The sequence below is a fragment of the Zeugodacus cucurbitae genome, chromosome 2, assembly GCF_028554725.1.
Source record: "Zeugodacus cucurbitae isolate PBARC_wt_2022May chromosome 2, idZeuCucr1.2, whole genome shotgun sequence".
Lineage (NCBI taxonomy): Eukaryota > Metazoa > Arthropoda > Insecta > Diptera > Tephritidae > Zeugodacus > Zeugodacus cucurbitae.
The window spans coordinates 83,538,548-83,566,086 of NC_071667.1; the positions used below are offsets into that span (position 1 = coordinate 83,538,548).

Below are 27,539 nucleotides of genomic sequence, written 5' to 3' on the forward strand. Positions count from 1 at the left end.
GACTAGATCCTCAGAATAATAAAAAGTTTTACTTTTATTTTGATAAAATTATATGTTATAATAGTATCAAACACTTACTCATTCAACTATAATACAGACATATAGTCATGCACAGTATTTTTTTTCTTAAAAAATATTTGCAAAAACAGCTTCATGTGTTGATTAGGAATTATATACATAAAGTCAGCTGTGCAAAATAAATTCAACAACTTATTGATTAAATGATGTTAAAACAACGTACAATTAAGCAATGCATAAGCATGAGTACTTTATGACATATTTTTCTCATATCAAGCAACCTATGGTTTTCTCTCAATAATACAGGTATTTTTCGTTCATTATTATCAGTTTATATGAAGAATTATTGTTCACTTCGTAGTTAGTTCGATGGGACGTCCATTTAAAACGGCTTATATTATTAATTTCTCCTAAATTAGAAATTTATTTTTAATGTATCAAAAAATTTTACTACCCACCAAGATCTAAAATCCTAACATTTTTTTCTATTGTGTAAACTCAATTTACCCCCATCATTCATATTGGGATGTTTGCTTACAATGAAATAAAAAATTGCCAATAAAAATGTAATTACCAAATCATATTGATACGATTATCAAAGCAAATACAAATTTAGCTGTGCCGCTCGTACCATGGGGATTCCGATTAATATCTAAAAGTGATTAGTGACGCATGAAAAGTGTTAAGTCACTAAGGGCGCACATTAACGGGCTTGTCGCTCGTCACTGTTTGCCCACAAATCAAAATCGCTGATTCTCGTTATCAGCGAAAGCTTTCAATTATTTGATTTGTGATTACAAAGTAAACCAATTATGATTCCACTTCAAGTACATATATACAAAGTAGCATCACTGACGTATGTCAATCGGCACAAATGCGTGCGATAAATGGGCGAGGGCTTGCGAAATGAGTCGCAAATGAGTGGCAGTGAAAGTGCCTATTATTGCAGCCGCCAAGCAGACGAAATGTGGGGCTGCGCAAAAGGATTACGTTAAACTGAAATTCAACAAGTTAAGCATGCAAAAACAACTGTAGTTTTTTTTTTTAAGATAATAGTATTCGGTATTCGTATTAGTACTATCAAACTAGGGTGGCACTCCAGCTAACTCTGCTTGCCCCCAATAATTTCACAGATAGTAGCTGCGCCGGGAGTTTGATAAGCTTTCATCACAAATGCAGATATGCGAAAAATTCAATTTGTTTCAGGAACGTCGACATTCATAATCCCAAATAAGCACCAGAAATAATTACCGTACAACGCCGTTGTTGCATTATGAATGAAATGTGACACCTACGAACCGGTGTGCGGTTTGTCATCATAACTGCCACAATAATAACTAATTGTTAGCGCGAAAGTTCGCTGGAATGGAAATTATTTTTTCTGTTAAATAACGGATCATAAACGTGGGCGCATCTAGCGATTTATCAGCGTATTCATGAGTACATTAGTAAAAGTTTAAATTATTAATTAGCGAACTGTCAGTTGTTATCATTGTCAATGTTATTATTATAATATGTATGTACATGTGTGTATGTCTGCATTTGACGTAGAAGTTCGGTCACACAATCGACAAGAACTAAATGCCAAAACATTATTCTATTTTTATAAACAAGTCCATATTAAAAAGTCCATATGGAAGGCACAAACTTTTTTCATTTCATTCTGCATCCTTGAGGTTTCTTCTGTCTACCTTTTATTTTAATGAAATTAAAAAAAAAAGTTTCGCTTGACAACAACAAGTCACAAGTCTTAAAAAGCGCAACGGGTAGTGACAACATTCAGTTGCTTCTTGTCATTTCTCATTTATTTTCGTTATCTACCCTTAATCATCCCAACAGCATTGTTAGTGTTCATTTCTACCACGGAAGCCACTTCCGTTATCCCATTGCTATCATAGTTGTTGTTTTTTCATTCACTTTTCCTTTTGGCACATGAGTGATCGCATTTCCTCTCGGCAAATGCACATAATGTTTGGATATAAAAGGAGCAGAAGCCAATATAGCTTATCAGTAGCTAAAGCGAGTGGTAGCGGTAAACGTTAAAAAATTGGTACGGTATTCTATTAAAAGTCAACAAGTGAAAGTAAGTTCAATTAACGAAAAGTAGTGCTCGTAATGTTAAATAGTGATTGAAATGAAGTTTCTTTATGTAGACTAAAAATATATACATACATATATAGATTGACTAGAGTTAACATTTGCTTAGATAGAAGAATTCAAAGGTGTATGTGAGAAACTTTTCCAGTCGTGAACTCGTTTTGAAAAAGACGGTTGCGAGAAAAAAGTTTAATGTTTCGCGTCAAGCCGAGCTAGTATGGATGCCGCGCCAATAATTTGAATTTTGAAAAATCTTCTTATAGACATATTCCAAAATACGATTTTTACACACCAGAATACACTACTTGTATAATCATAATCCCAAATCAAAGAATGAAACAAACAAGTTACTTACTCGGATCCTGAATACGAAGTAGTATTATTTTGTGGAACTGAAAAGATATTGAAAAAGGAAGGCAAAAAATAATATTATAAATATATATAATAATAATATAATTTCAGTCAAACATTCAAATATTCCATGCGCAGTCACAAAATATGTTGTTGGAATTGTTCAGTATCCAAAATAAGTTTTCTAGATAGTATTTCTAGCTGATTTCGAAAATGACCGTCAGATTTGAGAAAGAGTGGAACTTTCTTTGAAATTGTGTTTATTATTACAACGCTTCCTAATCTATATTCTCATATAATCATATTTGCAGAAATGTCTTCAATCGTACGCTTTGCTGTTATTGTGATTGTTGCTTTGGCGCTTTTGACGGCGCACACCGCAATAGCCAGCAACTCCCGTCCGCCACGCAACAACGACATCAGTAACATGGCCGACGCACTCAAATATTTACAAGACCTGGACACATACTATGGGGATCGAGCACGCGCCAGGTAACCACTCTTAAAATATAAGAGAGTCTATGTAAGTAACACTAATTTACAGGTTCGGCAAGCGCGCGCCGTTGTTATTGCTTCTGCGTCAACATTTGCTTGAAAATCCTGATGTGGTATGTTGTTCAGCTAAATAAAGCTAGATTGGCTTTCTGTAATTTATTCCATTATGTATTCTTATTTGTTGTAGGCTCGAGCCATTGAAAATCCTTCCGCTGATGAACCCTTTTAAGGCAAATGATTCTCTTAAAGCTGCTGGATTTGAAAATATACCTAACACTATTGTAAATGCAATAATGAAGCCATAAAGAGACTTTACAGTATTAGAAAACTCTTTAATTATTTATAAAGTAGTTTGCATATATAAATATAGACGAAACTGTATATGTAAATAAATAGACTCGTAAATGTACAAAAAGGGTTTGTGAATTTTTTGGATAATAAAGCTTATATCCTATGTTAAAATATTATAAATGTTACAAGAAAATAAAAACAAAATAGAGCAAAACTACAGTAACAACAGCAAACACAATCATAATTTTGATATGGTCGGTCCAAAGGCTTTTTCGAACAACATTCTTCACATCAGTATGAACAGCGTCAAAAAGGCGCAGACTAAATCCAAAACGAAAACGATGGATAATAAATAATGTAATGTAAATAATTTATAAAAAATTAAATTCTCACTTAAAATTGACGCTGTGAGTATTGCAAAAGAGGTCTTACAATATGGCTCCAGCATAACGCCAATAATATTGGCAGCGACTATCACTCCCAGACGGCCCACCGCCACAGCAATGCCTACCGCTTTGCCTCTGAAATTGGAACAAATTATTAAATACGAGTTCAAAATCGATGACTCTAAATCATTCCCATGCTCACCTCAATTGGGTTGGCACCAAATCCACTCTGGCACTGCTCATAATCGATATGGATAATCCCGGCATGAGTATGTACATGCAGAATAGTACTAGGACAGCTTGCGCGTTGGCGACGAAGTGCAGCAGAATACCACTCAGAGTGCCAATGGCCAGAGCGGCCATTAAAACATTTTTGCGGCCCAAACGATTCAGCAGAGCTCCCTGTATGGCAAAACCCACCAAAAATGAGCAACCCACAATTATGTTATCTATATAAGTCTTGGCCGTGATAGTATCATCGCAGATCTAAAAGGAACGTCCAATACATTTCCAATATTTATTTTTTTTCATGCCGGATTTGCTTTAATGCTGGATTCTACGTCCTTCCTCATAAAACACTTTACATTAGAACTAACCTAACGGATCGAAGAAATTTACTTACCTTCTCATCGCCGGAAGTTACATTTAAGCGTTGTTTTTCGAACGAAGCTTCTAATATGTCACACACCGTCGAACTATTTCCGGCATTATCACCCGACAAACGATTCACTATTTCTGGATACCAAATTTGCATACCCATCGTTGTGAGAAACATGCCAAATACAACAACAATACTCAATATGAAATTCACACAATATGGCTTACGAAAGAGCGGCACCGTTGCTCTCCAAATGTTCACAAGAACGCCACAAACACCACCAGCGCTGCGCAAAGTATCGTCAGCGATCTGTTCCGGTTTTAATTTGAAATCAGCATCATTTCCGAAAACTCTTGCTATAGGACGACCACGATTAAACTTACAGATCCATTCCAGCGCTGCAATGGCCTCATATTCCTTTTCCTGGGCCAACAGTAACTTTGGACTCTCCGGGAAGGGGTACAGCATGATTGCTCCAATCAAGCCCGGCAAGAGATTCAACAGGATTATCAACCGCCATGGCCGGAATATGAAACCGTCGCTTATGTGAAGAGACCAATCGGCGGAAAGTACAAGCCAAGAGGTCGCTGAAAGTGATGATTTCGAAGTTAAGTATAAATAATCTCTGCTTAAGCAATGAATATATGAAGAAATAACGAAAGATACAGTAATTATCATTCATTCACTAACGCGAGAAATAGAGAAGTTAGCGACATATCTAGCAGCCCTTGTTAAACCACTGCCCTTCTAAAAACAATATAACTATACGTGGTTTTCAATTCACATTAAAAATATGAATATTAATTTTTAAACCAAGCAGAACGATATTTTTTGCGAAAACCTGCTTAAGTAATTATATCGCATTGAGTATTTAAATATAAATAATTATATTATATAATATTGTTAATACTCACCAGGCATATAGATTGCTGCGATGCTTACGAACATGGTTGAATAATTAGTAACGACAGCGCCATGCTTGTCAGTATTGAACTCGCTAAGGTATGCGTAAATAGCAGCTGAGACGCCCCCTAAACTATAAATTATTATTTATCGTTATTTATTGTAAATATAATGGACTCAATTAGTCGTACTTACCTGATGCCCATTAATAAGTTAATAAAGTTGAAAACCCATATATTTGTAATAAACATGGAGATCAACTGTAGCATATTTGTGATGATCGTACCATAGAGCAGTACCGAACGTCGACCGAAAGCATCACTGGCATAACCCCAAAAGTACGCACGCCGCCATCATTATGCCCTTTTCCTCTTGACTTATGCCGAACTCGCATTGTGAAGCTATGGCTATGATTCCCACGGAAGTTTGTGAGATTTGTGAGTGAAGTGTCAAAAGGCCGGATATGAGCAGTTGAAACCATTGTGCTTTGCCGAAACCTAAAAAATTAAAGTATTAGAAACAAGTAAGGACTCTACTCGCCACCCTGATCACTTGGGTATATATTACTCTATATCTAGCTCTTTTAGTTCTACCTGATACAAACTACCATTATTTAAACAAAACCATATTACTATCTTTGCAACATGTTGCGGGGGTAAAAAGATATACACAAATGTATCTACAATATTTATATTTTACAGGTTCAATATACTCTTTGACTTCGTTTGCTACATTCGAACACAACACTTATGTTTACTGTTCAATTCTACATACAATTTTCAACTTTGTATCTTTTCATTTTTAATGTTGAAGCACAAAATATTCGGACAAAACTTGTATTTCCAACGACTTTTCTACTTTTTTCTCCATTAAGATACTCGTATAAGACAACTCTTCACCCACCAATGCGCGCCAGCACATATTCATAGTGTAATTCCTTGTTCACGCCAACGCCACCTCTGAAATGCCACACTTACTGGTTTTCCATACCGTAATAAGATCTGCATTTTATTACCTTTCCAAAATTACCACAATCTTAAAAATCGGTCGATTGATGAAAGAGTTACAGAAATACAAATATGAAAGTAAATTAAATGTGTTGCACGTGCATTCTGAAGCGTCGCATGCTCGTGATATACCGTTATAACGGTTCTAATGTTATTCTTATTATCTTATTACGGTATGGAAAACCAGTAAGGGATAGTGTGGCTTTGAAATATGGAAGTCTGAGGCATAAAAATGGCAAAAATTCTTAATTTTTCAGGATTTCAAGCTCCTTGCGCAACCTCTAAACCTTTTTTGATTGACCCAAAACTTTGTATATACTAGTTTTTTGGCTATTCTCATATTACTAGGGGGTGCGATCGAGATCGGAATACTTTGGAAAATAAGGGCCACCCTAATGTACATATGTCCGAAAAACAATGATACAATTTATAATATTTATCTTTATTCGATTTTATATGTTTTAGTTAACTGTATATTTTAAATAATAGTTTTATATAAAGGTGGATGAGAAAGAATCGGTTGGTGCGAATTTAGCGTTCCGTGGACGTTGTCGAATTAATCAACTGCTTGCTGCGACGACTTGCCGGATGAATGGTGAAAAACGAATGAAGATACGAGAATCGAAACGCAGGTCGAAAAAGAAGAAATCGCGGGTATAATTGACGATCCTTTCTATTCCCTTTTGTGTGGTGTACGGTGTTGTTATGTGTGTGGGTGTGTTGACAGTTTTCTTCTGTTCTGTGGTGAGTCTGGTGAATGTTATGTATCAGTGGTGTGGATTTGGTTAAATGTTGTGTGCCAATGTGGTATGTTGATGCTTAGTGAATGTGGATGTATGTTACAGTGGGGGGATGAGTGAGACTCATTTAAACAACCTGGTTCTTGAATATTTAATGAAATATTTCAGCATTAATAGCGGGAAAAAACACAATATGCCTAGAATAATCCCACTAGTTACCCAAAGTATTACACAATTTCTACTTTTATTTTAATAAAATTGTATTTTAGTATCAAACACTTACTCATTCAACTACTATAACACACACATATAGTCATATACATACACCCGTAAATATCCTTATCTTAAAAAACTGCAAAAACAGCTTCAAATATTGAGTAGAAAATATTTACATAAGGGCAGCTGTGCAAAATAAATTCAACAACTTATCGATTAAATGTTTTTAAAACAACTTACAATTAAGCAATGCATATAACAAGGTGACATTAAATTACAGAGCGACTAGCTAACAATATTCCTAAAGCATTTCACTATTAGATCAAAATATTCTATTAGAGTAGAAATTCAGATTGCATTAGCGGTGCCGTGTGTTCCGCTACGCCCACATCACGCGGTTTAATTGGTAATCGTTTAGCCCGTTTAGTGCGCTCAAATGGGCAGGGTCACTGTGAGCAGCATGCAAACTGAAAATGTAAATTGAAGCAAAATTAATTACAACTCTGTGTGAACTAAGCAACTATTTACAGCAATTAATAAATAGAAATTTTTAAACACGGTTTATGACTCAGCATAAGCACACTTACTCAATACACACGCAGTGAAAAGGCCAAAGGTCAATTCGCAAGAGGACTCCAGCAACACGCCGATCAAGTTGCTACCAAAAATGCTGCTTGTGCGACCGAGTAATAAACAAATGCAAACCGCTTTGCCGCTGCAAAGGAAATTATCTATTATTTATTTATACGTTTTATGTATTTTTGGTACTGAGTACCGTAAATGGGTCGGCACTAAATCTACCACAGCACTGCCCAGCATGGAGACACAGAGGCCGGGCATTGTCAGGAATACAATAAGGCATACGACGATCGCAATCGGATCGAGTAGCCAAAACAATGCGACACAGCAGACCGTACTGAGGAACATCGAACCGATGATTGTTGCTTTGCGTCCGAATAATTTTATGACACCGCCGATCAGAAGATAGCCCACCACAAAGCACAAACCCAAGGAAATTGAGTCAATGTAGCTTCTTGTGCTGATTTCATCGACGCAAGTCTGGAATGGAACAATCCGTCATAAAAATATAGGGTTTAGGGTTTAGTAAATATTTACCTTCGTAGAATTTGTAAGATCTACTTTATCTTGAAATGTGTCAGCAATAATATTGCAAATTGTTACTTGATTCTCAGACGTACTCATGCTAACTCTATTTTGAATTTCCGTAAACCACAAACCCATCCCGTTAGAGCTAGAAAATGTAAGTAAAATATGATATGCAAAGTAATCGGGATTCCTTCTGGGCGCTACTGGATTGTGTGAAAGCAGTAGTTTTCGCAAAATTTATTTACAAATTGTAACTCTACCTGATAAATAGACCGCACATAATTACACAGCACACCAAGAAATTTAGAACGTATGGGCGTTGTAGTAATGGGCGTGTCTCCTGCCAGATGTGCTTCACTGTCTCAAAGCTGATAAAAAATCATATCATTTATTCAATCTTAGCATTTAAATCATTTTTTTTTTTTCAATTGAGTCTATCTTACCACGACTTGCTCGTAATGTGCCCCTTATCTGCCATCGTGTTTTCGGCCTTTATCTTCTTAACCCCAAACTGCTCCAAATCTTTCCCAGTATTGCGTTTACAAATCCAGTTTACTGCGGCTAAGGCTTCTTCGTCTTTATGCACAGATAAAAGTAGCTTCGGACTCTCTGGTAGCACTAATAGTATGAAGCCAGCTATAAGGCCCGGCAACAGATTGAAGAGCATCAGAAGACGCCATGGACGAAACGCAAAGTTATCGCTCAGCTGAACTGACCAATCCATAGACAGCACCAGCCAACCGATTGCTATCAATGTAATGCAAACATACTTTTATAGAAAATTTAACATTTAATTCCAAGAAGCTTCAAACCTACCCGGCACATATGTCATCCCAACGCCCACAAATAAACTGGCATAATTCATTATTAACGCACAGTGACGTCGCGCATGAAATTCACCCAAGAAAGCATATGTCGTGGAGGAAGGACCGGCAACACTTTGAGGGGAATTTGAAAATGCATTCGCAATCAAGTTTAATCAGGTCTTACAAAACAGGTACTTACCAACTGCCAACCATGAAGCGCATGAATACATAAAGCCAAAAATTGGGCATGAACATAGATATAACCGAGAACAGACAACTGCCGAAAGTTGCATAGACCAATACACGCCGACGTCCTATGGTGTCACTTAGGTAGCCCCAAATGTATGAAAACAGCCCTATTCCTGAAAAAATAATAGATTACTTGGATGATATATGTTTTAATTTGAGAAAGTTTAAAACTACACACAAATACGCTGGTAGACCTCTTAGCCCACCACAAATTGAACTGGGTCTGGACTCACAGAGTTCTTTAGTATTCATTTCCAATGTAAGTACATTAATATTCTAAAAAATGGAGGTGTGGTCTATACTCTCACTTATGCCTCGAAGTGAAATATATCTAACGAAATTGGATTTCTTATAGCACATGTATATCGATACCATAAATTAAAGTAAATATCTTCCGCTAAACCTTATATCCCTCCCTCTTACGAGTATTAATCTTATCACTTTTGTATATAACGGTATTTATATTATTATGCAATATTGGTATTCTAAATTGTATCTAAGACGTTGATCTGTTTGCATTATGACAAAATTCCAGGTGGAAATTTTTTATTTGCACTGCTCTAAAAGATATTTATTTAGACATCACCCAGATTTATCAGCACTTATTAAGCATTATTGAATTTCAATTGTTAATCTATGCCATAAGCACTTGAGCACACTTGCTTTGACTCTTTCTTAAATCGTCAATGATAACTTTGATCAAATTGAGTTTGCGATCGACAATAAGTCTGTAATTTCAATAATCATTTATATGAGGACAAGGGATTAAATGCAATTAAGGGTTATATCAAGGGCTTTTCGAAATATAGTACAGATGTATGTGAATATGTTTGTGTGATTGTTGAGGTAGTGCTGTAATTCTATTCGTTAATCACACCCACACACACTTTTGCCTATATGTCGTCACCACTTCCTACATTTAACGGAAAACACACTTTGTAAACAACAACAAAATAGGTGTATAATAGATCAATGAATAGCTGTTACACTCCAAAAACAAAAAAAATACAAAAAATTGCAATTGAAAAGATGTGCTAAAAATATGAAATTGAAATTTATTACGATTAAAACAAATATTGATCGTAAACGAACGTAATCAATACACTGTCAAACAAAACCGTTACTAAAAGTAATGAAACAAATATATTGCTATTTACAATGTTACAAAGTTGGAAATGTGGGGATTTAATCAAAATAAGGGAGGTGAGGCTACGTTACAGTTATACTATTCTCTAACAAATTGGCATTCTTTGATTGGAAAATATAAATAAGTAAGGAAGGGCTAAGATCGGGTGTAACGGAACCTTTTATACTTCCGCAATTTAATTATTGAATTTTAGAAAATTATACACAATTCGACATAAAGTCCACTAAGATATCGAAAATCATTATGTATGGTATATGGAGGATGGGGTAATTTCAGGATCGATTTAAACTATATTTGCCACCAATCAACATTATGTTCAAGATAGATACTTAATTTTGCTAAGATATATCACATATTAACCGATATCTTCAATATAACCCACTGAATCTTTGAAAAACCTAACATTAGTTATATGGGTACTGGGGGAAGTAGGGATTCGATTTTACCAATTTTTGACACAACGGCTCTCTATTGCTTTTTTATCTCTTCCTCAATATTCATATTTCTTAATGAAGCCTAAGAAGAGATAATGTATTTTATATATATATATATTTTTTTTTTAAACCTAAAATCCAACTTAATTTTGTAATAACACCAATTCACATTCAATTATTCTATTTAATTTAGTTAAATTTCCTTTATTTGATTGCATTCAATGAAATAGTCCTTTGAGCACTATTTTAGTTAATTAGAGACTTACATACCCGCAAATGAAGCGGCGCTCATAATGGCCTTATCCACCGATGTTGAGGCAAAATCACACTGTGAAGCGATCGTTATGATGCTCATGCCCATTGTCTCGTTGATGACCGTCATCAAGAGCAAGCCGCTGGTGATCAGCACCACCCATTGCGCGCAGCCAAATCCTTAAGGAGGGTGAGAAAAGGAAATTTGTTGTAAATATACTACACACAACTGCGCTGCCGCCGCACATCGTCGCACCTATCAAGTCGAGCACAGTGTCGTAATCATGCTGCAGAGCTTGTGTGTCCTGCGAAGCACCTGGCACAGCGCTTCCTTTGGTATTCGGCGCACTTGGTGCATTTTCGACGCTTTCCACATTTGGTGTTGAATTTGCGCTGCAATCCAATTCGATTGGCAGTTTTGTATCACAGTAAGTATTATGTGGCGACATTATTGTGGCAGGACCTAGGACTCAGCAAGGAACACTTTTTCACCTATTTTTATTATTATATTATTTGTTTTTTTTTTTCACTTTTTTATATTTTTTTAATTTCACACGAACATATTAGTTTGCAACTAACTGTAGTAACGTATCACTTGTGATGTCGTTACCGTTATCGTTGCCGCAGCCACCGACTGCCAATTTATAACTGAACGGCAGCTACGCATTGCCTTAGCACCTGTTCAGGCCGTCTATTCAGATTGCGAACACATACAATTCTTATCAAAAACTTCCGAACAACTTAATAAGTGCTTCTATGTACATAAACTCGCATGTTTGTATGTATGTATGTGTGTGTGCGTGTCATGCATAAACTCACCGTTATTGCTCGTAAATGTACAATACACTTTTCAAGTAATGCAATGCTAAGAATCGATAAAGAAATATCTCTTTTACAAATGAGACACTCTGCTGGCACTTGAAGCACCAAATTTCTAAAGAGTTTTATCAAAAATTAGTCAAAAGTAAATACTAACAAGAATATGTGCATACATACAGTGCTTCACAAAAGTGCAGATACTCAACAGAAAATGTCAATATATGCATATAACTGTATATAACTGTGAATTGAATGAAAATGCATAACAATTAATAGAATTACCGTTAAATTAATAATTTTATAGGTGAATACTCGCTATGATTTATTTCACGTACAACTGAAATGTGATTCCAATACGCTCTAGAGTAATAGGAACGAAGAAACTGGGTGCGCGGATGTTCTAGTTTGTTTTTTAATTTCATTCTGAATATTATCCCATTTCTAATTATTATTATTATTAATTGGTGACCTGTTCTAAAACACAGAAAACGATTTGAGTTCGCTACTTGTGGAAGATTATAAATAAGCTGTTATTTTTCACAAGCCATCTTATAAAATAACAGTATGAAAAAGCATAGAAGAATGTGATGTTGCATTATCCACAAACCAAATTAAAACTTTATTTTGAAATAGCATTTTCTGTTTAACTGTTGTAATCACTCAGTCATGATTTCTCGAGTCATCCATACTTTTTTGGTAGATTTCGACTTAACCGGAAGTCCATCCAAAGAAATTTTTTTAAATTCTCGGGAACAAACTGCTTTTCCTAAAAAACAAAACAACTTATTTTAATAATTAAAATTAAATTTTTGAAACACACATGAGAATGTTGTCTCCATGGAATTTCTCCAGTTATGGGAGCTGTCCGTTTTGAGGAATTTTACTGTATCCTCCCTAGATTGTTTCAACTTAAGCCACTTAACGGTTAGCATAATCATTTTACTTAAAACACCTGGTTCTTGCATATTTAATGAAATATTTCAGCATGAATAGCAGGAAAAAACACAATATGCCTAGAATAATCCCACTAGTTACCCAAAGTATTACACAATTTCTACTTTTATTTTAATAAAATTGTATTTTTGTACTCATTCAACTACCATAACACACACATATAGTCATATACAAAAACCCGTAAATATCCTTATCTATTATATTGCAAAAACAGCTTCACATGTTAAATTCGAAATATTTACATAAGGGCAGCTGTGCAAAATAAATTCAACAACTTATCGATCAAATGTTGTTAAAACAACTTACAACTAAGCAATGCATATAACAAGGTGACATTAAACTACAGAGCGACTAGCTAACAATATTCCTAAAGCATTTCACTATTAGATCAAAATATTCTATTAGAGTAGAAATTCAGATTGCATTAGCGGTGCCGTGTGTTCCGCTACGCCCACATCACGCGGTTTAATTGGTAATCGTTTAGCCCGTTTAGTGCGCTCAAATGGGCAGGGTCACTGTGAGCAGCATGCAAACTGAAAATGTAAATTGAAGCAAAATTAATTACAAGTATGTGTGAACTAAGTTGTAAATAGCAATTAATAAATAGAAATTTTTAAACACGGTTTATGACTCAGCATTAGCACACTTACTCAATACACACGCAGTGAAAAGGCCAAAGGTCAATTCGCAAGAGGACTCCAGCAACACGCCGATCAGGTTGCTACCAAAAATGCTGCCTGTGCGACCGAGCAATAAACAAATGCAAACCGCTTTACCTCTGCAAAGGAAATAATCTATTATTTATTTATACGTTTTATGTATTTTTGGCACTGAGTACCGTAAATGGGTCGGCACTAGATCCACCACACCACTGCCCAGCATGGAGATACAAAGGCCGGGCATTGTCAGGAATACAATAAAGCATACGACGATCGCAATCGGATCGAGTAGCCAAAACAATGCGACACAGCAGGCCGTACTGAGGAACATCGAACCGATGATTGTTGCTTTGCGTCCGAATAATTTTATGACACCGCCGATTAGAAGATAGCCCACCACAAAGCACAAACCCAAGGAAATTGAGTCAATATAGCTTTTAGTGCTAATTTCATCGACGCAAATCTGGAATGGAACAATACGTCATAAAAATATGTATAAAGAGGTTTAAAACTCAAATCTAACTTTTAGGTTTTAAAAAAGACTTACCTTCGTAGAATTTGTAAGATCTACTTTATCTTGAAATGTGTCAGCAATAATATTGCAAATTGTTACTTGATTCTCAGACGTACTCATGCTAACTCTATTTTGAATTTCCGTAAACCACAGACCCATGCCGCTAGAGCTAGAAAAAGTGAGTAAAATATGGTATATCGAGTAATCTGGATTCCGACTGGGGGCTACTGGATTGTGTGAAAGCAGTAGTTTTCGCAAATTTATTTACAAATTGTAAACCTACCTGAAAAATAGACCGCACATAATTACACAGCACACCAAGAAATTTAGAACGTATGGGCGTTGTAGTAATGGGCGTGTCTCCTGCCAGATGTGCTTCACTGTCTCAAAGCTGATAAGAAATCATATATATTTATTCAATCTTAGCATTTAAATCAATTTTTTTCAATTGAGTCTTACCACGACTTGCTCGTAATGTGCACCTTATCTGCCATCGTGTTTTCGGCCTTTATCTTCTTAACCCCAAACTGCTCCAAATCTTTCCCAGTATTGCGTTTACAAATCCAGTTTACAGCGGCTATGGCTTCTTCGTCTTTATGCACAGATAAAAGTAGCTTCGGACTCTCCGGTAGCACTAATAGTATTAAGCCAGCTATAAGGCCCGGCAACAGATTGAAGACCATCAGAAGACGCCATGGACGAAACGCAAAGCTATCGCTCAGCTGAAGTGACCAATCCATAGACAGAACCAGCCAACCGATTGCTATCAATGTAATGCAAACATACTTTTATAGAAAATTTAACATTTAATTCCAAGAAGCTTCAAACCTACCCGGCACATATGTCATCCCAACGCCCACAAATAAACTGGCATAATTCATTATTAACGCACAGTGACGTCGCGCATGAAATTCACCCAAGAAAGCATATGTCGTGGAGGAAGGACCGGCAATACTTTGAGGGGAATTTAAAAATGTATTCGCAATCAAGTTTAATCAGTTCTTAGAAACGGGTACTTACCAACTGCCAACCATGAAGCGCATGAATACATAAAGCCAAAAATTGGGCATGAACATAGATATAACCGAGAACAGACAACTGCCGAAAGTTGCATAGACCAATACACGCCGACGTCCTATGGTGTCACTTAGGTAGCCCCAAATGTATGAAAACAACGCTATTCCTGGAAAAATAACAGATTACTTAGAATGTACTATATGTTATAATTTGAAAATGCTTAAAAATGCACACAAATACGCTGATAGACCTCTTAGCCCACCACAAATTGAACTGGGTCTGGACTCACAGAGTTTTTTAGTATTCATTTCCAATGTAAGTACATTAATATTCTAAAAAATGGAGGTGTGGTCTATACTCTCACATATGCCTTGAAGTGAAATATATCTAACGAAAGTGGATTTCTTATAGCACATGTATATCGATACCATAAATTAAAGAAAATATCTTCCGCTAAACCTTATATCCCTCCCTCTTATTAATCTTATTACTTTTGTATATAACGGTATTTATAGCAAAAAGCAAAAAGGAGGAACGAGTGGCGCGCTCTGGTGGATTCGGCTATAATCGCTTAAAGCGGTTTCTACGCGCCACTCGTTCCTCCTTTTTGCTTTTTGGCGCCAACTGGAAACACCAATATCAATATCATCGGCATACGCCAGCAACTGTACACTCTTATAGAAGATTGTACCTTCTCTATTTAGCTCTGCAGCTCGTATTATTTTTTCCAGTAATAGATTGAAGAAGTCGCACAATAGTGAGTCACCCTGTCTGAAGCCTCGTTTGGTATCGAACGGATCGGAGAGGTCCTTCCCGATCCTGGCGGAGCTTTTGGTGTTGCTCAACGTCAGTTTACATAGTCGTATTAGTTTTGCAGGGATACCAAATTCAGACATCGCGGCATAAAGGCAGCTCCTTTTCGTGCTATCGAAGGCAGCTTTAAAATCGATGAAAATATGGTGAGATTTGGTGCATGGTGAATATCTGGTCCATCGCAGAGCACACTGAGTTTTCAATCATCGGGCATGCTTTCTTCCGACCATATTCTACAAAGAAGCTGATGCATGCACCTTATCAGTTCTTCGCCGCCGTATTTGAATAGCTCAGCCGGTAGTCCATCGGCCCCCGCCGCTTTGTTGCTGTAATTCTATTCGTTAATCTATACGTTTAGTGCTGTTATTTTCCATACACACACTTTTGCTTAAATGGCGTTGCCACTTCCTACATTTAACGGAAACACTTTGAAAACAACAAAAATCCACAAAATAGGTGTGTAATAGATCAATGAACAGCTGTTACACTCCAAAAACAAAAAAAATACAAAAAATTGCAATTGAAAAGATGTGCTAAAAATATGAAATTGAAATTTATTACGATTAAAACAAATATTGATCGTAAACGAACGTAATCAATACACTGTCAAACAAAACCGTTACTAAAAGTAATGAAACAAATATATTGCTATTTACAATGTTACAAAGTTGGAAATGTGGGGATTTAATCAAAATAAGGGAGGTGAGGCTACGTTACAGTTATACTACTCTCTAACAAATTGGCATTCTATGATTGGAAAATATAAATAAGTAAGGAAGGGCTAAGATCGGGTGTAACGGAACATTTTATACTTCCGCAATTTAATTATTGAATTTTAGACGATTACACACAATTCTAAACAAAAGAACGAAAATCATTTTGTAAAGTATATGGAGGATAGAGTAATTCCTGGATGGATTTCAATTATATTTGCCACCAAGCTACATTATATTCAAGATAATTAATGTTTTTAATTTTTTCATTTCACATATTAATCGATAACTACAATATCAGTGGGTTATATTGTAGATCTAAGAAAAATCTAATATTAGGTATAGGGTAGCTGGGGGAAGTAGGGACTCGATTTTACCCATTTTTTTTTGGCACAAAGGCTCTCTATTGCAAGAAAAATATTCCCTCCGAATTTCTATAATATATCTGAAAGATTTACCAATATTTTTGATAATAAAATATCCATTAGCGTTGAGGTCATCATTTGCTATATTGGGGGCCTTGAAAATTATGGTATGAATTTGACAATTTTGACATTTCTTCAATGATGTATTTCCGATATCTTAATCAATATACTAATAGGAAAAATGTCCAATAAGTTTGGTTGATATTGTTTTAGTAGGTTGAGCGATAAATACTAAAAACGGTGCAGAACCACACCCACTTTTCCAAAAAAATTGTATTTGAATATGCCCCTCACTGGTACAAAAATGCAAATATAATGTTTATTACACAAATTCTCCGAACTATAATTGCTTGAATTTTATTCCGAAAATTCAAATCAAGTATCTCAACTTTTGTGCGTATGTGTTTAGGCGTGTGTGTGCGCAATTACTATGAATTATGCATGCTGTTTGTAATTACCGTCGTTCTTCAAACTTTCCACATACTCGTACATACGAATGAACTTGAGGTATTACATAAATATTTTATCTGTAAGATAGCTTCTCAAACGTTTTGATGAAATTATCGAGCATTTTACTAAATATAAAATCAATCTGTCGAAATCGGTTTATTTTTAGCACTCAATGTGTTCAAGTCGCATTATAACGCAAGACAATTATGTTAACTTGTAAATTTTTTGATATCTCATCCTCAATATTCATATCTCTTAATTAAGTCTAAGAAGAGATAATGTATTTTTCTTTTATATTTTTATTTTTTTGTTAAAGAATCGAAAGTCCAACTTAATTTTGTAATAACACCAATTCTCATTCAATTATTCTATTTAATTTATTTAAATTTCCTTTATTTGACTGCATTCAATGAAATAGTCCTTTGAGCACTATTTTAGTTAATTAAAGCCTTACATACCCGCAAATGAAGCGGCGCTCATGATGGCCTTATCCACCGATGTTGAGGCGAAATCACACTGTGAGGCGATCGTTATGATGCTCATGCCCATTGTCTCGTTGATGACCGTCATCAAGAGCAAGCCGCTGGTGATCAGCAGCACCCATTGCGCGCAACCAAATCCTTAAGGAGGGAGAGAAAAGGAAATTTGTTGTAAATAAAGCACACACAACTGCGCTGCCGCTGCTCATCGTCGCACCTATCAAATCGAGCACAGTGTCGTAATCATGCTGCAGAGGTTGTGTGTCCTGCGAAGCACCTGGCACAGCGCTTCCTTTGGTATTCGGCGCACTTGGTGCATTTTCGACGCTTTCCACATTTGGTGTTGAATTTGCGCTGCAATCCAATTCGATTGGCAGTTTTGTATCACAGTAAGTATTATGTGGCGACATTATTGTGGCAGGACCTAGGACTCAGCAAGGAACACTTTTTCACCTATTTTTATTTGTTTTTTTTCACTTTTTTTATATTTTTTTAACTTCACACGTACATATTAGTTTGCAACTAACTGTAGTAACGTATCACTTGAGTTGTCGTTACCGTTATCGTTGCCGCAGCCACCGACTGCCAATTTATAACTGAACGGCAGCTACGCATTGCCTTAGCACCTGTTCAGGCCGTCTATTCAGATTGCGAACACATACAATTCTTATCAAAAACTTCCGAACAACTTAATAAGTGCTTCTATGTACATAAACTCGCATGTTTGTATGTATGTATGTGTGTGTGCGTGTCATGCATAAACTCACCGTTATTGCTCGTAAATGTACAATACACTTTTCAAGTGATGCAATGCTAAGAATCGATAAAGAAATATCTCTTTTACAAATGAGACACTCTGCTGGCACTTGAAGCACCAAATTTCTAAAGAGTTTTATCAAAAATTAGTCAAAAGTAAATACTAACAAGAATATGTGCATACATACAGTGCTTCACAAAAGTGCAGATACTCAACAGAAAATGTCAATATATGCATATAACTGTATATAACTGTAAATTGAGTGAAAATGCATAACAATTAATAGAATTACCGTTAAATTAATAATTTTATAGGTGAATACTCGCCATGTTGTATTTCAAGTCCAACTGCTTGCGTGCGTGTATGTTTGTAGCAACAGTTGTTGCTTTTGTTTGCACAAAAATAATTTACTGACATTTTGAGTTCGCGATGCACAATATTTGCCAGATATTATGCATTCCGTTCACAACAAGAATAACCGTCACGCTTATTTGCTTGGGAGCTTACGCTTTATGAAATGAAGATGCATGATATTTGCTTAAGACAATGAGACCACTTATCTGCATATGAGTGTAATAAATCTATTTTGGGATGTTTCCATTAGTAACACTAACGTTTATTACCGTTATAAAGTTTACACTTTTTTTCTAGATTCAACTGGCGTTATGCTAACTATTGTCAAGTGCTTATGTTTATCATTTACAATTGGTGCTTTGGTACAATCATCTTGTGCCATATGCTATATTTATATACAGTAAAAGCTCTTTAATCGCGGGGTATATGCTCCATAAATACAGAAACCGTGAATACGGGATGGTAATTTATATGGGATTATAGGGGATATGTTCCTAGGCGACAAAAAAAAAACAAGTAGGTATATAAAAAAAAAATTAAATTGATTGAAATTTTTGAACATTTTAACTAATTATCTTAAGGCTTAGGCAATGGTTTGAAGAATTTTGTAATTTTTTCTTGCTTAGCAGTTGTCAAAAGCTCCGGACTGATACACAGCAGTCACATTAGCAATTTGTCTCTTAAAAATTAGACTTCGTTCCATAGACGGATCAACCTGCTTGCCATTCTTAAACCTTCTTTTTCAAATTGAATGTCACGTTTCCAGCGCTTGTTGAAGCCTCTTCTTCAATAGGTTGTTTTCAGTTCCATGTGAGCCCCTTCTATATGGAAATATTACCAAAAGTTCAAAAATATTGCGAAAATAGTGGAATATTTAACATTTTCTTGTAATAAGATCTATTTTACTTTTTTACTAGTCCATTCGACAAGAATATTGGGTTGGATACCTATTGAAATAATTTTATTATTATGTATGTGCTTATTAGATCCGCGAATAAAAAAATTTTTAGTCGCGAATATAGAAATTGGGTCTTATTTTTTTAATCCACGAAAAGTGAAAACGCGAATAAAGGAAGCGCGAATAAGGAGCTTTTACTGTATGAGCAAGCCTTTTCCTAATCTATATTTTTGGTGATTTGAGATTTTTCACCTGAGCGATTTTATTTTAATAAAAATAAATGTTGGCCAGTTGTTTTTTTTTGCAAGACCTTAGTTTACAATAAAATATTAATATTATTTTCTGTCTTGTTTAGCTTCAAGGTTGAAACGTCGGCTGGGGCGTATGAGTAACAAAAATATGTAAATTGTACTACAATTAATGAGAATTTTTGGAAATTCATAAAAACTGCTTTAGATATTAATAAGTAGCATTCGCTAAAGAGAAAGATGCGCAAATAAAGTTAAGAATGCCTATATGTGGTGTGTTCTAAAAATAACGGGAATTGTAAAAATTAAAATTTCACTGGTTGGGAGAGTCCAATCGTCAACATTTCTTTGGATTATGTTGATATATTGTCAAGTGCCCCCCTGAAGACGATAAATAATTTTAATTTATTTTTAATATGTTTTTCAAAATACAAAAATTCCCGTTATTTTTTGAACACACCATGTATATAGAGTAAGGCTTATGAGATTTCGTTTAGAAATATTTTTAAATAAATTTCAATTTTTTAATTTTAAATTATTTGTGAAATTCTATATATGTATGTATGTACATTTAAATACATACATACATACATATATTCATGAACATCTTCTTTAAGTTTGCAGCATTCGCTGCATTCGAGCTTAGCTACTTATAAAATAAAAATCCAAATTGATACTTTAAAAAATATATATTTTGCTTGCAGTACATAAATAAGGATAGACATTTTCATATATTTGCTAAAAGATATGCTCATCCAAAGGCAGGAAATAGCCGCATATCGCACAAACTGAAAAGAGCAACATGATTTTAAGAAAGAAAGCACAATTCTCCATAAGATACTTACTAAAGGGAAAACACGAGAACAGAATGAAGGCTTCAAAACAAAAGGGCTCAATTAGGTGAGCCATAATGGTAGTACCAAAAACGGCGCCAAAGCGACCAAACATCAAGCAAATACATACCGCTTTACCTCTGCATAAAAATATTGAAATTTGATAAAAACATAAGGAATTGCACCCAAAAAAATGTATGAGGAAATCACCTTATATAAGTAGGTATGAATTCGAGAACTGCGCTATTCATTAAGTTCGTCATTACTGCCGGTATTGAAAGGAAGGCGATAAAGGTGGGAGGTATTAGAGATGAACTGGTCATAAATGGGAGACACAGGCCACTAATACCAGATATCAACAATGATATGCAAAATATGGGCTTCCTTGGCAAGGCCAACAACAGTAAGCCAAAGAAGATATATTCAATCAGATATGAAACGCCCAGAAAAATTGAATCCCAAAAAGCCAAAATGTCGTCACTGCATACCTAGCAAAAATAGTGATAAAAAACAATTAATTTTTTATAAAATATATGTTTAAGTAAAACACCGCAATCAAACCTTTGTCTCTTTGGCTACTCTCTTATTATAGCTAACCGCTTCGCAAATTGAAATATCCAAATCGTCGCTTTTATTTTTCTTCTCAAGTTCCCATGTATGAGAATGATTTCTTATATCCGTGAACCAGATTGCAACACCATTGGCACTAAACGAAAATAATGAATCAGTAATTCAACACACATGTACAATATATACAATTATTCCCTGCTAACTCTCACACTTACACGAGCAACAGTCCGAACATAACCACACAGCTAACCAAGAATCGTTTCACATAGGGATTTCGGAATAAAGGTACAACCTCCTTGCCCATTGCACGAATCAGGCTTAAACGAGTACCCAAATAATTGGTTAATTAGGTCTAAAGCATGAAAGATAAGAATAAGAGGTTTGTGGTATACTTTGGTTCTGGTCCAATTCCAGATTTTAATAATGGCTTCATATTATAAATTCCAAAATCCTCTAAAGTCTTGCCATTGTTGTTGATACGACACATCCAATTTAACACTTCGGTGCATTCTTCGTTTTTATTTACCAATAGTAGAAATTTCGGACTTTCTGGTAGATGCAATAGCAGAAAGAAGCTGATCCATCCCGGAACTGCGAATAGCAACCCAAGTATGCGCCATGAGCACATTAACAAATTACCGATAATGGGTATACAAAACTTCCAATGCACCAAAAACTGGGAAAGGCCTACGAAGTAAAAAAATCATATACATATAAATTATAGTTGGCATTAGTTCATTAAATACCTGGACAATAGACCATAGCGATGCCGGTAAACATGCACATATAGTTTATGATAGAAGCGCGATTTCTTGGTGTGCAGAATTCTCCGAGATATGTGAGCGACGCGAAACCAGGACCAGCCACACTTAAAGCATAAATTTAACGGTATTAAAGAATGTACTCAATATTGACTTTAATCTACAACAATTCCGTTAGTTTACCAAATGCCTGTCATAAAGCGTAAGGTCAGAAAAAGCCAAAAGTTTGTAATCAACATGGATGAAAAAGAGCAGACCAAAGCCAATGCAGTGCTACGCAAAAGCACTGCTCGCCTTCCGATTTTGTCACACAAATAACCCCAAATATATGAAGAGATTATCATACCTAACGGAGCAGAGATATATTAACTACATACAGATGTATAAGAAGATGCATATAAGGTTTTCAATTATATTACCAGTAAAAGCTGCCGCTTGTATTGCCGCTTTCGCTTGTTCTGTACTTTCGAATTCGCACGTACTCTTCGGTGCTATGATAGCCATGCCCATTGTCTCGGTAATTGTGAACATGAGCAGCAGCCCACAGGTGAGTAAAAGAAGTAAATTCGCTTTACCGTAGCCTGTGCGAAATTCACATATATTTTCACTTTTTAGTTATTCTTGGTAGTTGATCTATATTATTCTCCAAAAGCAAACGAACAATTTACCTATAATAATCATAATATCGTCAAAATGCGTAGCGTCCATAAATTACCGGACGACACATGAATTTGCAGCTAATGACTAAAAATTAAACATTTCAAAATCAACAATTCAAAAATGTATAAACAAAACAAATTTGAACTCAATACTCTCCAAAAGAAAACAGATGAATAAAAGAATAAAAACAATAGAAAATTGGAATAATAGTTAAAAAAAGGGTGTTTAGGGCATGTGTGGTACCTCAGATATCGATATTTTTGAATACAGTTTGTTTAATTACGTTTTTAATTTTTTTTTCAACAGGAGAAATAAATAATGATAGAGATGTTGGAAAACATTTAAATATAGTTTTCACTTTTATCTCCCACACCAAATAGCTTAAATAAAAACACAACTTAATTATTCGATTGTAGCACTCGATTTCATCATAGTATTAATTCTCATTTATTAGATTTCACAGAAACAAAGTTAGTAAATCGACAACTGAATAGTAGGACATGTATTGCTGGATACTTTAAGCTAACTGTATATTTTCCACCTCTTTGATTAGATCCATGTGTTTGAATTCATTTGGTTTTCTGTTAAATGTTTCCAATAACTTTAGTTTGCTTTCCTCGCTCTTGCAATAGAACATTTGTAATTCATTAGCCAAGCATTGTGCTTCTTGTCCCGTCAAGACTTTGCTGTCATATTCGCCTCGCATCAGTACAACACCTTTATCTTTCGTTTCCGTATAATGCACTATCGTCAGACACTCTGGCGCGTTTTCGGCATGCACCTAATTTATATAAGATTTTATTTACATGTACGAGAATTAAATTAATAAAGAAACACCAACCTGATAAGCAAGAAGCGGTGTAAAATGCACCGCATTTGCTGCAAATTGCAACATGATAAACTCAAAACCTTCGCTTCGTGGAAGTGGCAACAAAAATATTGGATATTGTTTAGCACGTTCCATAAGTGTATCAAACTGATTAACAGTTAATGTAGCCGCCAACACATCTTTAGTTTTATGGTACTCATACCAAATACTTGAAATTTCGTCGGCTGTCTTATCTTCGATAAGTTCAAGTTTCATGATGTCGGTAAGTTTCTTGTAAGGTATTTCATTGGCTACCTGTTCCTTCCGTGGTTGTTTAGGATTGAGAAGTTCGGAATATGTTCTTTAAGTACAAATCATATATTATTTATAATTAATAAAGATATGAACAAACAGCAATACCTCGATTGACTTTTTCCATCTTTAATGGGATTGACAACTTTGTCCACACGGTCTAAAAACTCTTCCGGAGAAGTTTGTTGAAGCTTTGCAATTTTTTCCGCATATTTATCGAAATATGGGTTCTTCTCTTTCATCTTATCCAAAGCCTCCTCGGCACGTCTCATTGCTGACATGCTTATGGTTCTTTTAGCTATACTATTAAGTGATATAAGGCGTAAACAGCAACGAGAACAGGCCATAACAAACTCTATTCACTGCAAACGCTTAATATTTTCCCAAATTGCTAAAAGGAAAATAGTTTTAATTCAACACATGGAAAGCTAGTTAAATTTTATGTAAAATGACAAATTACACAACATAAAACAGCTGTTTGACAACTTCTAAAACTGTTAGGGTAGCCATTCTCCTTACGATATAAAAAAACCTTTATTTATTTTCTAAAATATTTTTTTTTTTAATTTTTGTTAATAAGACTTAAATTAAGTAACATTACTCAACAAAATATAGGCTTTATATAGAATTTGAATAGTTTTCTGATAACAGAGTACAGTATTTTTAATTATGTGCATTGGAAACCCTTAATATTCGATTCTCCGCATTCGACATTTCGACAATTCGAACTGCAACTCATCGAAATATATTTATCTATAGAGGTGTCAAAGATGACATGATACGAAACTCTCTCATTTTTCCTCAAACCGAATTCCCTGATCTCTCATTTTAAGTTGGTAGCAATGCGAGTTGAAGGAATTTTTGACAGAAAAGGCGGGATGCCAGAAGTAATACCGATAAAAGTATATGACAAAATCAGTGCGAAATATAATTTTAGGGAAATACACTGATAATATTAAACTGTGTGAAACTATTATTTTTGCTATTATTTGTTACAAATGATATCTAATATATCAAGTGACATCATTATATTTAATATATTATATATTTTATGTTAATAAATTAATATATTTTGTTGCATGAATTTATAAAAAATCATGTTTTTATTTTCTTAATTATTTATAATTAGTATATAAATATATTTAAGTTAGTATATATATGATATAGGTCTAATAGGGAACAGAGCATTTAAAAATAATATCTAAAAGTTAAAATACCCAAAAGTTATTTCTAAAATGCCCAATTTATTTTTTTACATAGTGGGATCATTGTCAAATGTTATAAAAAATGTGGATTTTTACAGCGCTCTCTCAGAATAAAGAGTTTCGTATCATGTCATCTTTGGAGGTGTGTGAAGTTCTATTTCGCACGCGATTTAAGAAAACATTTGTGAGGATATTTGCTTTTAAAACACTTATTTCTTAATATAACATCAAATACAAAATGTCGGCAAGTAGCAGCGATGTTAAAACAGAACAAATTGACTTAGCCAAGCTAAGTTTGGAGCAATTAATGCAAATCAGACAGGAAATGGAAAAGGTGCGTCCACCACAATGACAATATCTAATATACATTTTTGAAACAAAAAACTTCTTGTAGGAGATCAACAGCATTCAGTCTTCATTGCAAACTCTTTACAATTGTAAAGCGAAGTATGCTAGCTCGAAGGAAGCGCTGGAATCATTCCAACCTGAGTGGCAAAATCGTCAAGTTTTGGTGCCACTTACAAGTAGCATGTATGTACCTGGACGCATTAAGGATCTCGATAACTTTGTAATTGATGTTGGCACAGGCTACTATGTGGAAAAGGTTTGTGTATTTGTGTATAAATTAGCTCACTGATTGTTTAAAATCATTTTTCCTTTTCCTTAATTTTCTTTAAAGAACTTGGAAAGCTCTAAAGACTACTTCAAGAGACGTGTAGATTATTTACAAGAACAAATTGAGAAAATTGAAAAAATCCAAATACAAAAGAGTAGATTTTTAAATGCTGTCGCTGGTGTAATGGAGATGAAACAACTTGCACTCTCGAAACAGATGCAACAACAGCAAACTGCATAAAAACAAAACGTTTTCCTTAATATTTCAGCAAAACACTTCACATATAACATGGAATAATGAAAGTTTATTAGCAGAAGCTTGCTTGTAATGAGTGAATTCGCCTGCAAATAAAGATAAATGAAAAGCATTTAAAAACAAATTGTGGCATATGCCAATTTAACTATGTATTATTTTATTTGTGATATTTTTATTATATTAGTGCGAAAGTAAATTAGACATAACTATTATTACACATTCATATATAACCAGTATATTTCAAGCTAAGTTGTATTTTACTTTATTTTACGCCGCCTTATTTCTTTTTAGCTTCCTCAAGTGCAATGCCCAACATCTTAATTTTTTGTTCATAAACTTCTTTTAAATCCTATAACAAAATAAGTGAAAACTAGAAGAATTTTCATATACGAGTAATCAGTGTACCTTAAATATTTTCGACTGTATATCATATTCAGCACGTAGTTTGTCATAAACTCCTTTTGATATTAGTAACTTCTTCTCGATTATAGCACATTTGTCCTTCTCGGCTTTAATCCATTGTTGAGATTTCTCCAAACGCACTTCCATGTGATCGCATTCGGCACTCTTCAAATTCAACATATCTTTAGTCACCTGTACAACATCCTTCATGGCCTCCACTTGATTCTTGAGTACCCCAATTTGTTGTTCTTGTTGTTTACATACTTTAGTTTTTTCAAAAAGCAAAGTTTTCGCTTTCAACAATAACTCATCTTGCTCCTGTCGTGACTTGGGTGCATCAACACCGCCCAACATAACCGACTGCTTGAGCGATTGCTCTAACTGATTTATCTTACGTTTATGTTGCTCATTTTCGGATTGACTTTGCTTCAGTCATAAAAGAAATTTGTGCAGTTAATAATAATAATTTATTAAAAAATAATGTACAATTCTAACCTCCAATTCCTTACGAAGTGCAGAAATTCTCTTGCGCGACTCTTCTACCAGCGCCTGTTTTTCACTCTCTAATGTGAAAACTATATCCAATAGTTCATTATTTTGTGGTTGAGTTACTTGATCTTGTTCCGGTTGTGGAGGCACAGTCTCATTTGCTAAATTGTTGTTGACATCCTCTATGGTATCTGCGGTGTTTTCAGACATTTTGGTATTTTATTTTAATTTCTCCAAGAACTTTCCTGTGAATATATCCGCTGTTTTCCTACTACTCATCCAAAATATTTCTTCTTCTTCTTACTTTATTTATAAATACCACACTGCATTGCTATTTTTAGCCAGTACGCTGAGTGCGCGCGCCGACGAAAATTAAAACTAAATTAAACCACTAAAAATTAAAACTAAATAAATTCTAATTTCGAATCACT

The 27,539-nt window shown here is 34.9% G+C and overlaps 7 protein-coding genes across 7 annotated transcripts; 2 read left to right on the forward strand and 5 right to left on the reverse strand.

The window, feature by feature from the left end:
• The first annotated feature begins 2,033 nt into the window (after window positions 1-2,033).
• Window positions 2,034-3,354, forward strand: LOC105219068 (neuropeptide F-like). The gene is made up of 4 exons (XM_011194997.3): window positions 2,034-2,101; window positions 2,778-2,958; window positions 3,011-3,074; window positions 3,149-3,354. The coding sequence occupies exons 2-4, from the start codon at window positions 2,780-2,782 to the stop codon at window positions 3,188-3,190; spliced, it is 285 nt and encodes a 94-aa protein (XP_011193299.1). The 5' UTR covers window positions 2,034-2,101; window positions 2,778-2,779; the 3' UTR covers window positions 3,191-3,354.
• Window positions 3,355-3,410: 56 nt separating this feature from the next.
• On the reverse strand, window positions 3,411-5,643 carry LOC105220727 (synaptic vesicle glycoprotein 2C-like; the record flags this gene model as incomplete). Its single annotated transcript, XM_054233397.1, is given in 7 exon segments — window positions 3,411-3,573; window positions 3,646-3,773; window positions 3,841-4,124; window positions 4,261-4,823; window positions 5,151-5,272; window positions 5,335-5,484; window positions 5,486-5,643. Coding segments are annotated over 7 exon segments (1,440 nt in total), but the record flags the coding sequence as incomplete, so codon positions are not given.
• Window positions 5,644-7,148: 1,505 nt separating this feature from the next.
• Window positions 7,149-11,728, reverse strand: LOC105219029 (synaptic vesicle glycoprotein 2B). Its single transcript, XM_054225837.1, has 10 exons — window positions 11,354-11,728; window positions 11,116-11,277; window positions 9,215-9,377; window positions 9,026-9,147; window positions 8,653-8,956; window positions 8,470-8,577; window positions 8,219-8,354; window positions 7,878-8,161; window positions 7,690-7,817; window positions 7,149-7,569 (listed from the first exon to the last, which is right to left on the reverse strand). The coding sequence occupies exons 1-10, from the start codon at window positions 11,544-11,546 to the stop codon at window positions 7,535-7,537; spliced, it is 1,635 nt and encodes a 544-aa protein (XP_054081812.1). The 5' UTR covers window positions 11,547-11,728; the 3' UTR covers window positions 7,149-7,534.
• A 1,534-nt stretch (window positions 11,729-13,262) lies between these two features.
• LOC105219019 (uncharacterized) lies at window positions 13,263-23,189 on the reverse strand. Its single transcript, XM_054233450.1, has 20 exons — window positions 23,030-23,189; window positions 22,781-22,942; window positions 22,545-22,707; window positions 22,347-22,468; window positions 21,993-22,287; window positions 21,816-21,917; window positions 21,592-21,736; window positions 21,241-21,518; window positions 21,043-21,170; window positions 20,971-20,985; window positions 18,158-18,370; window positions 17,920-18,081; window positions 15,064-15,226; window positions 14,876-14,997; window positions 14,503-14,806; window positions 14,327-14,434; window positions 14,077-14,212; window positions 13,709-13,992; window positions 13,521-13,648; window positions 13,263-13,403 (listed from the first exon to the last, which is right to left on the reverse strand). Exons 1-20 carry the CDS (start codon window positions 23,067-23,069, stop codon window positions 13,369-13,371), a joined length of 3,105 nt encoding a protein of 1,034 aa, XP_054089425.1. The 5' UTR covers window positions 23,070-23,189; the 3' UTR covers window positions 13,263-13,368.
• Window positions 23,190-23,423: 234 nt separating this feature from the next.
• Window positions 23,424-24,611, reverse strand: LOC105219000 (ATP synthase mitochondrial F1 complex assembly factor 1). The gene is made up of 3 exons (XM_011194919.3): window positions 24,250-24,611; window positions 23,863-24,190; window positions 23,424-23,802 (listed from the first exon to the last, which is right to left on the reverse strand). Exons 1-3 carry the CDS (start codon window positions 24,486-24,488, stop codon window positions 23,539-23,541), a joined length of 831 nt encoding a protein of 276 aa, XP_011193221.1. The 5' UTR covers window positions 24,489-24,611; the 3' UTR covers window positions 23,424-23,538.
• A 154-nt stretch (window positions 24,612-24,765) lies between these two features.
• LOC105218991 (probable prefoldin subunit 5) lies at window positions 24,766-26,341 on the forward strand. The gene is made up of 4 exons (XM_054225838.1): window positions 24,766-24,902; window positions 25,489-25,680; window positions 25,741-25,950; window positions 26,026-26,341. The coding sequence occupies exons 2-4, from the start codon at window positions 25,585-25,587 to the stop codon at window positions 26,200-26,202; spliced, it is 483 nt and encodes a 160-aa protein (XP_054081813.1). The 5' UTR covers window positions 24,766-24,902; window positions 25,489-25,584; the 3' UTR covers window positions 26,203-26,341.
• On the reverse strand, window positions 26,089-27,464 carry LOC105218987 (ELKS/Rab6-interacting/CAST family member 1). Its single transcript, XM_011194895.3, has 3 exons — window positions 27,115-27,464; window positions 26,623-27,045; window positions 26,089-26,566 (listed from the first exon to the last, which is right to left on the reverse strand). The coding sequence occupies exons 1-3, from the start codon at window positions 27,316-27,318 to the stop codon at window positions 26,495-26,497; spliced, it is 699 nt and encodes a 232-aa protein (XP_011193197.2). The 5' UTR covers window positions 27,319-27,464; the 3' UTR covers window positions 26,089-26,494.
• Window positions 27,465-27,539: the final 75 nt, after the last annotated feature.

Bases quoted from the DNA above. Each gene is read 5' to 3' on its own strand.
- LOC105219068 (XM_011194997.3), top strand. From the start codon at position 2,780: ATGTCTTCAATCGTACGCTTTGCTGTTATTGTGATTGTTGCTTTGGCG. The intron at 2,959-3,010 runs GTAACCACTCTT...ACTAATTTACAG, and splicing joins GGGGATCGAGCACGCGCCAG to GTTCGGCAAGCGCGCGCCGT. The intron at 3,075-3,148 runs GTATGTTGTTCA...TATTTGTTGTAG, and splicing joins TGCTTGAAAATCCTGATGTG to GCTCGAGCCATTGAAAATCC.
- LOC105219029 (XM_054225837.1), bottom strand. From the start codon at position 11,546: ATGTCGCCACATAATACTTACTGTGATACAAAACTGCCAATCGAATTG. The intron at 9,378-11,115 runs GTATGTAAGTCT...TTATTTTTTCAG, and splicing joins GAGCGCCGCTTCATTTGCGG to GAATAGGGCTGTTTTCATAC. The intron at 8,355-8,469 runs GTAGAGTTACAA...TACATTTTCTAG, and splicing joins ATGTGCGGTCTATTTATCAG to CTCTAACGGGATGGGTTTGT.
- LOC105219019 (XM_054233450.1), bottom strand. From the start codon at position 23,069: ATGGACGCTACGCATTTTGACGATATTATGATTATTATAG. The intron at 22,469-22,544 runs GTAAACTAACGG...TTATGCTTTAAG, and splicing joins CGCTTTATGACAGGCATTTG to TGTGGCTGGTCCTGGTTTCG. The intron at 18,082-18,157 runs GTGCGACGATGA...TCCCTCCTTAAG, and splicing joins CACTGTGCTCGATTTGATAG to GATTTGGTTGCGCGCAATGG.
- LOC105219000 (XM_011194919.3), bottom strand. From the start codon at position 24,488: ATGGCCTGTTCTCGTTGCTGTTTACGCCTTATATCACTTAATAGTATA. The intron at 24,191-24,249 runs GTATTGCTGTTT...TTGTACTTAAAG, and splicing joins GATGGAAAAAGTCAATCGAG to AACATATTCCGAACTTCTCA. The intron at 23,803-23,862 runs GTTGGTGTTTCT...TATATAAATTAG, and splicing joins CACCGCTTCTTGCTTATCAG to GTGCATGCCGAAAACGCGCC.
- LOC105218991 (XM_054225838.1), top strand. From the start codon at position 25,585: ATGTCGGCAAGTAGCAGCGATGTTAAAACAGAACAAATTGACTTAGCC. The intron at 25,681-25,740 runs GTGCGTCCACCA...AACTTCTTGTAG, and splicing joins TCAGACAGGAAATGGAAAAG to GAGATCAACAGCATTCAGTC. The intron at 25,951-26,025 runs GTTTGTGTATTT...TTTTCTTTAAAG, and splicing joins CAGGCTACTATGTGGAAAAG to AACTTGGAAAGCTCTAAAGA.
- LOC105218987 (XM_011194895.3), bottom strand. From the start codon at position 27,318: ATGTCTGAAAACACCGCAGATACCATAGAGGATGTCAACAACAATTTA. The intron at 27,046-27,114 runs GTTAGAATTGTA...TTATGACTGAAG, and splicing joins CACTTCGTAAGGAATTGGAG to CAAAGTCAATCCGAAAATGA. The intron at 26,567-26,622 runs GTACACTGATTA...ATTTTGTTATAG, and splicing joins TACAGTCGAAAATATTTAAG to GATTTAAAAGAAGTTTATGA.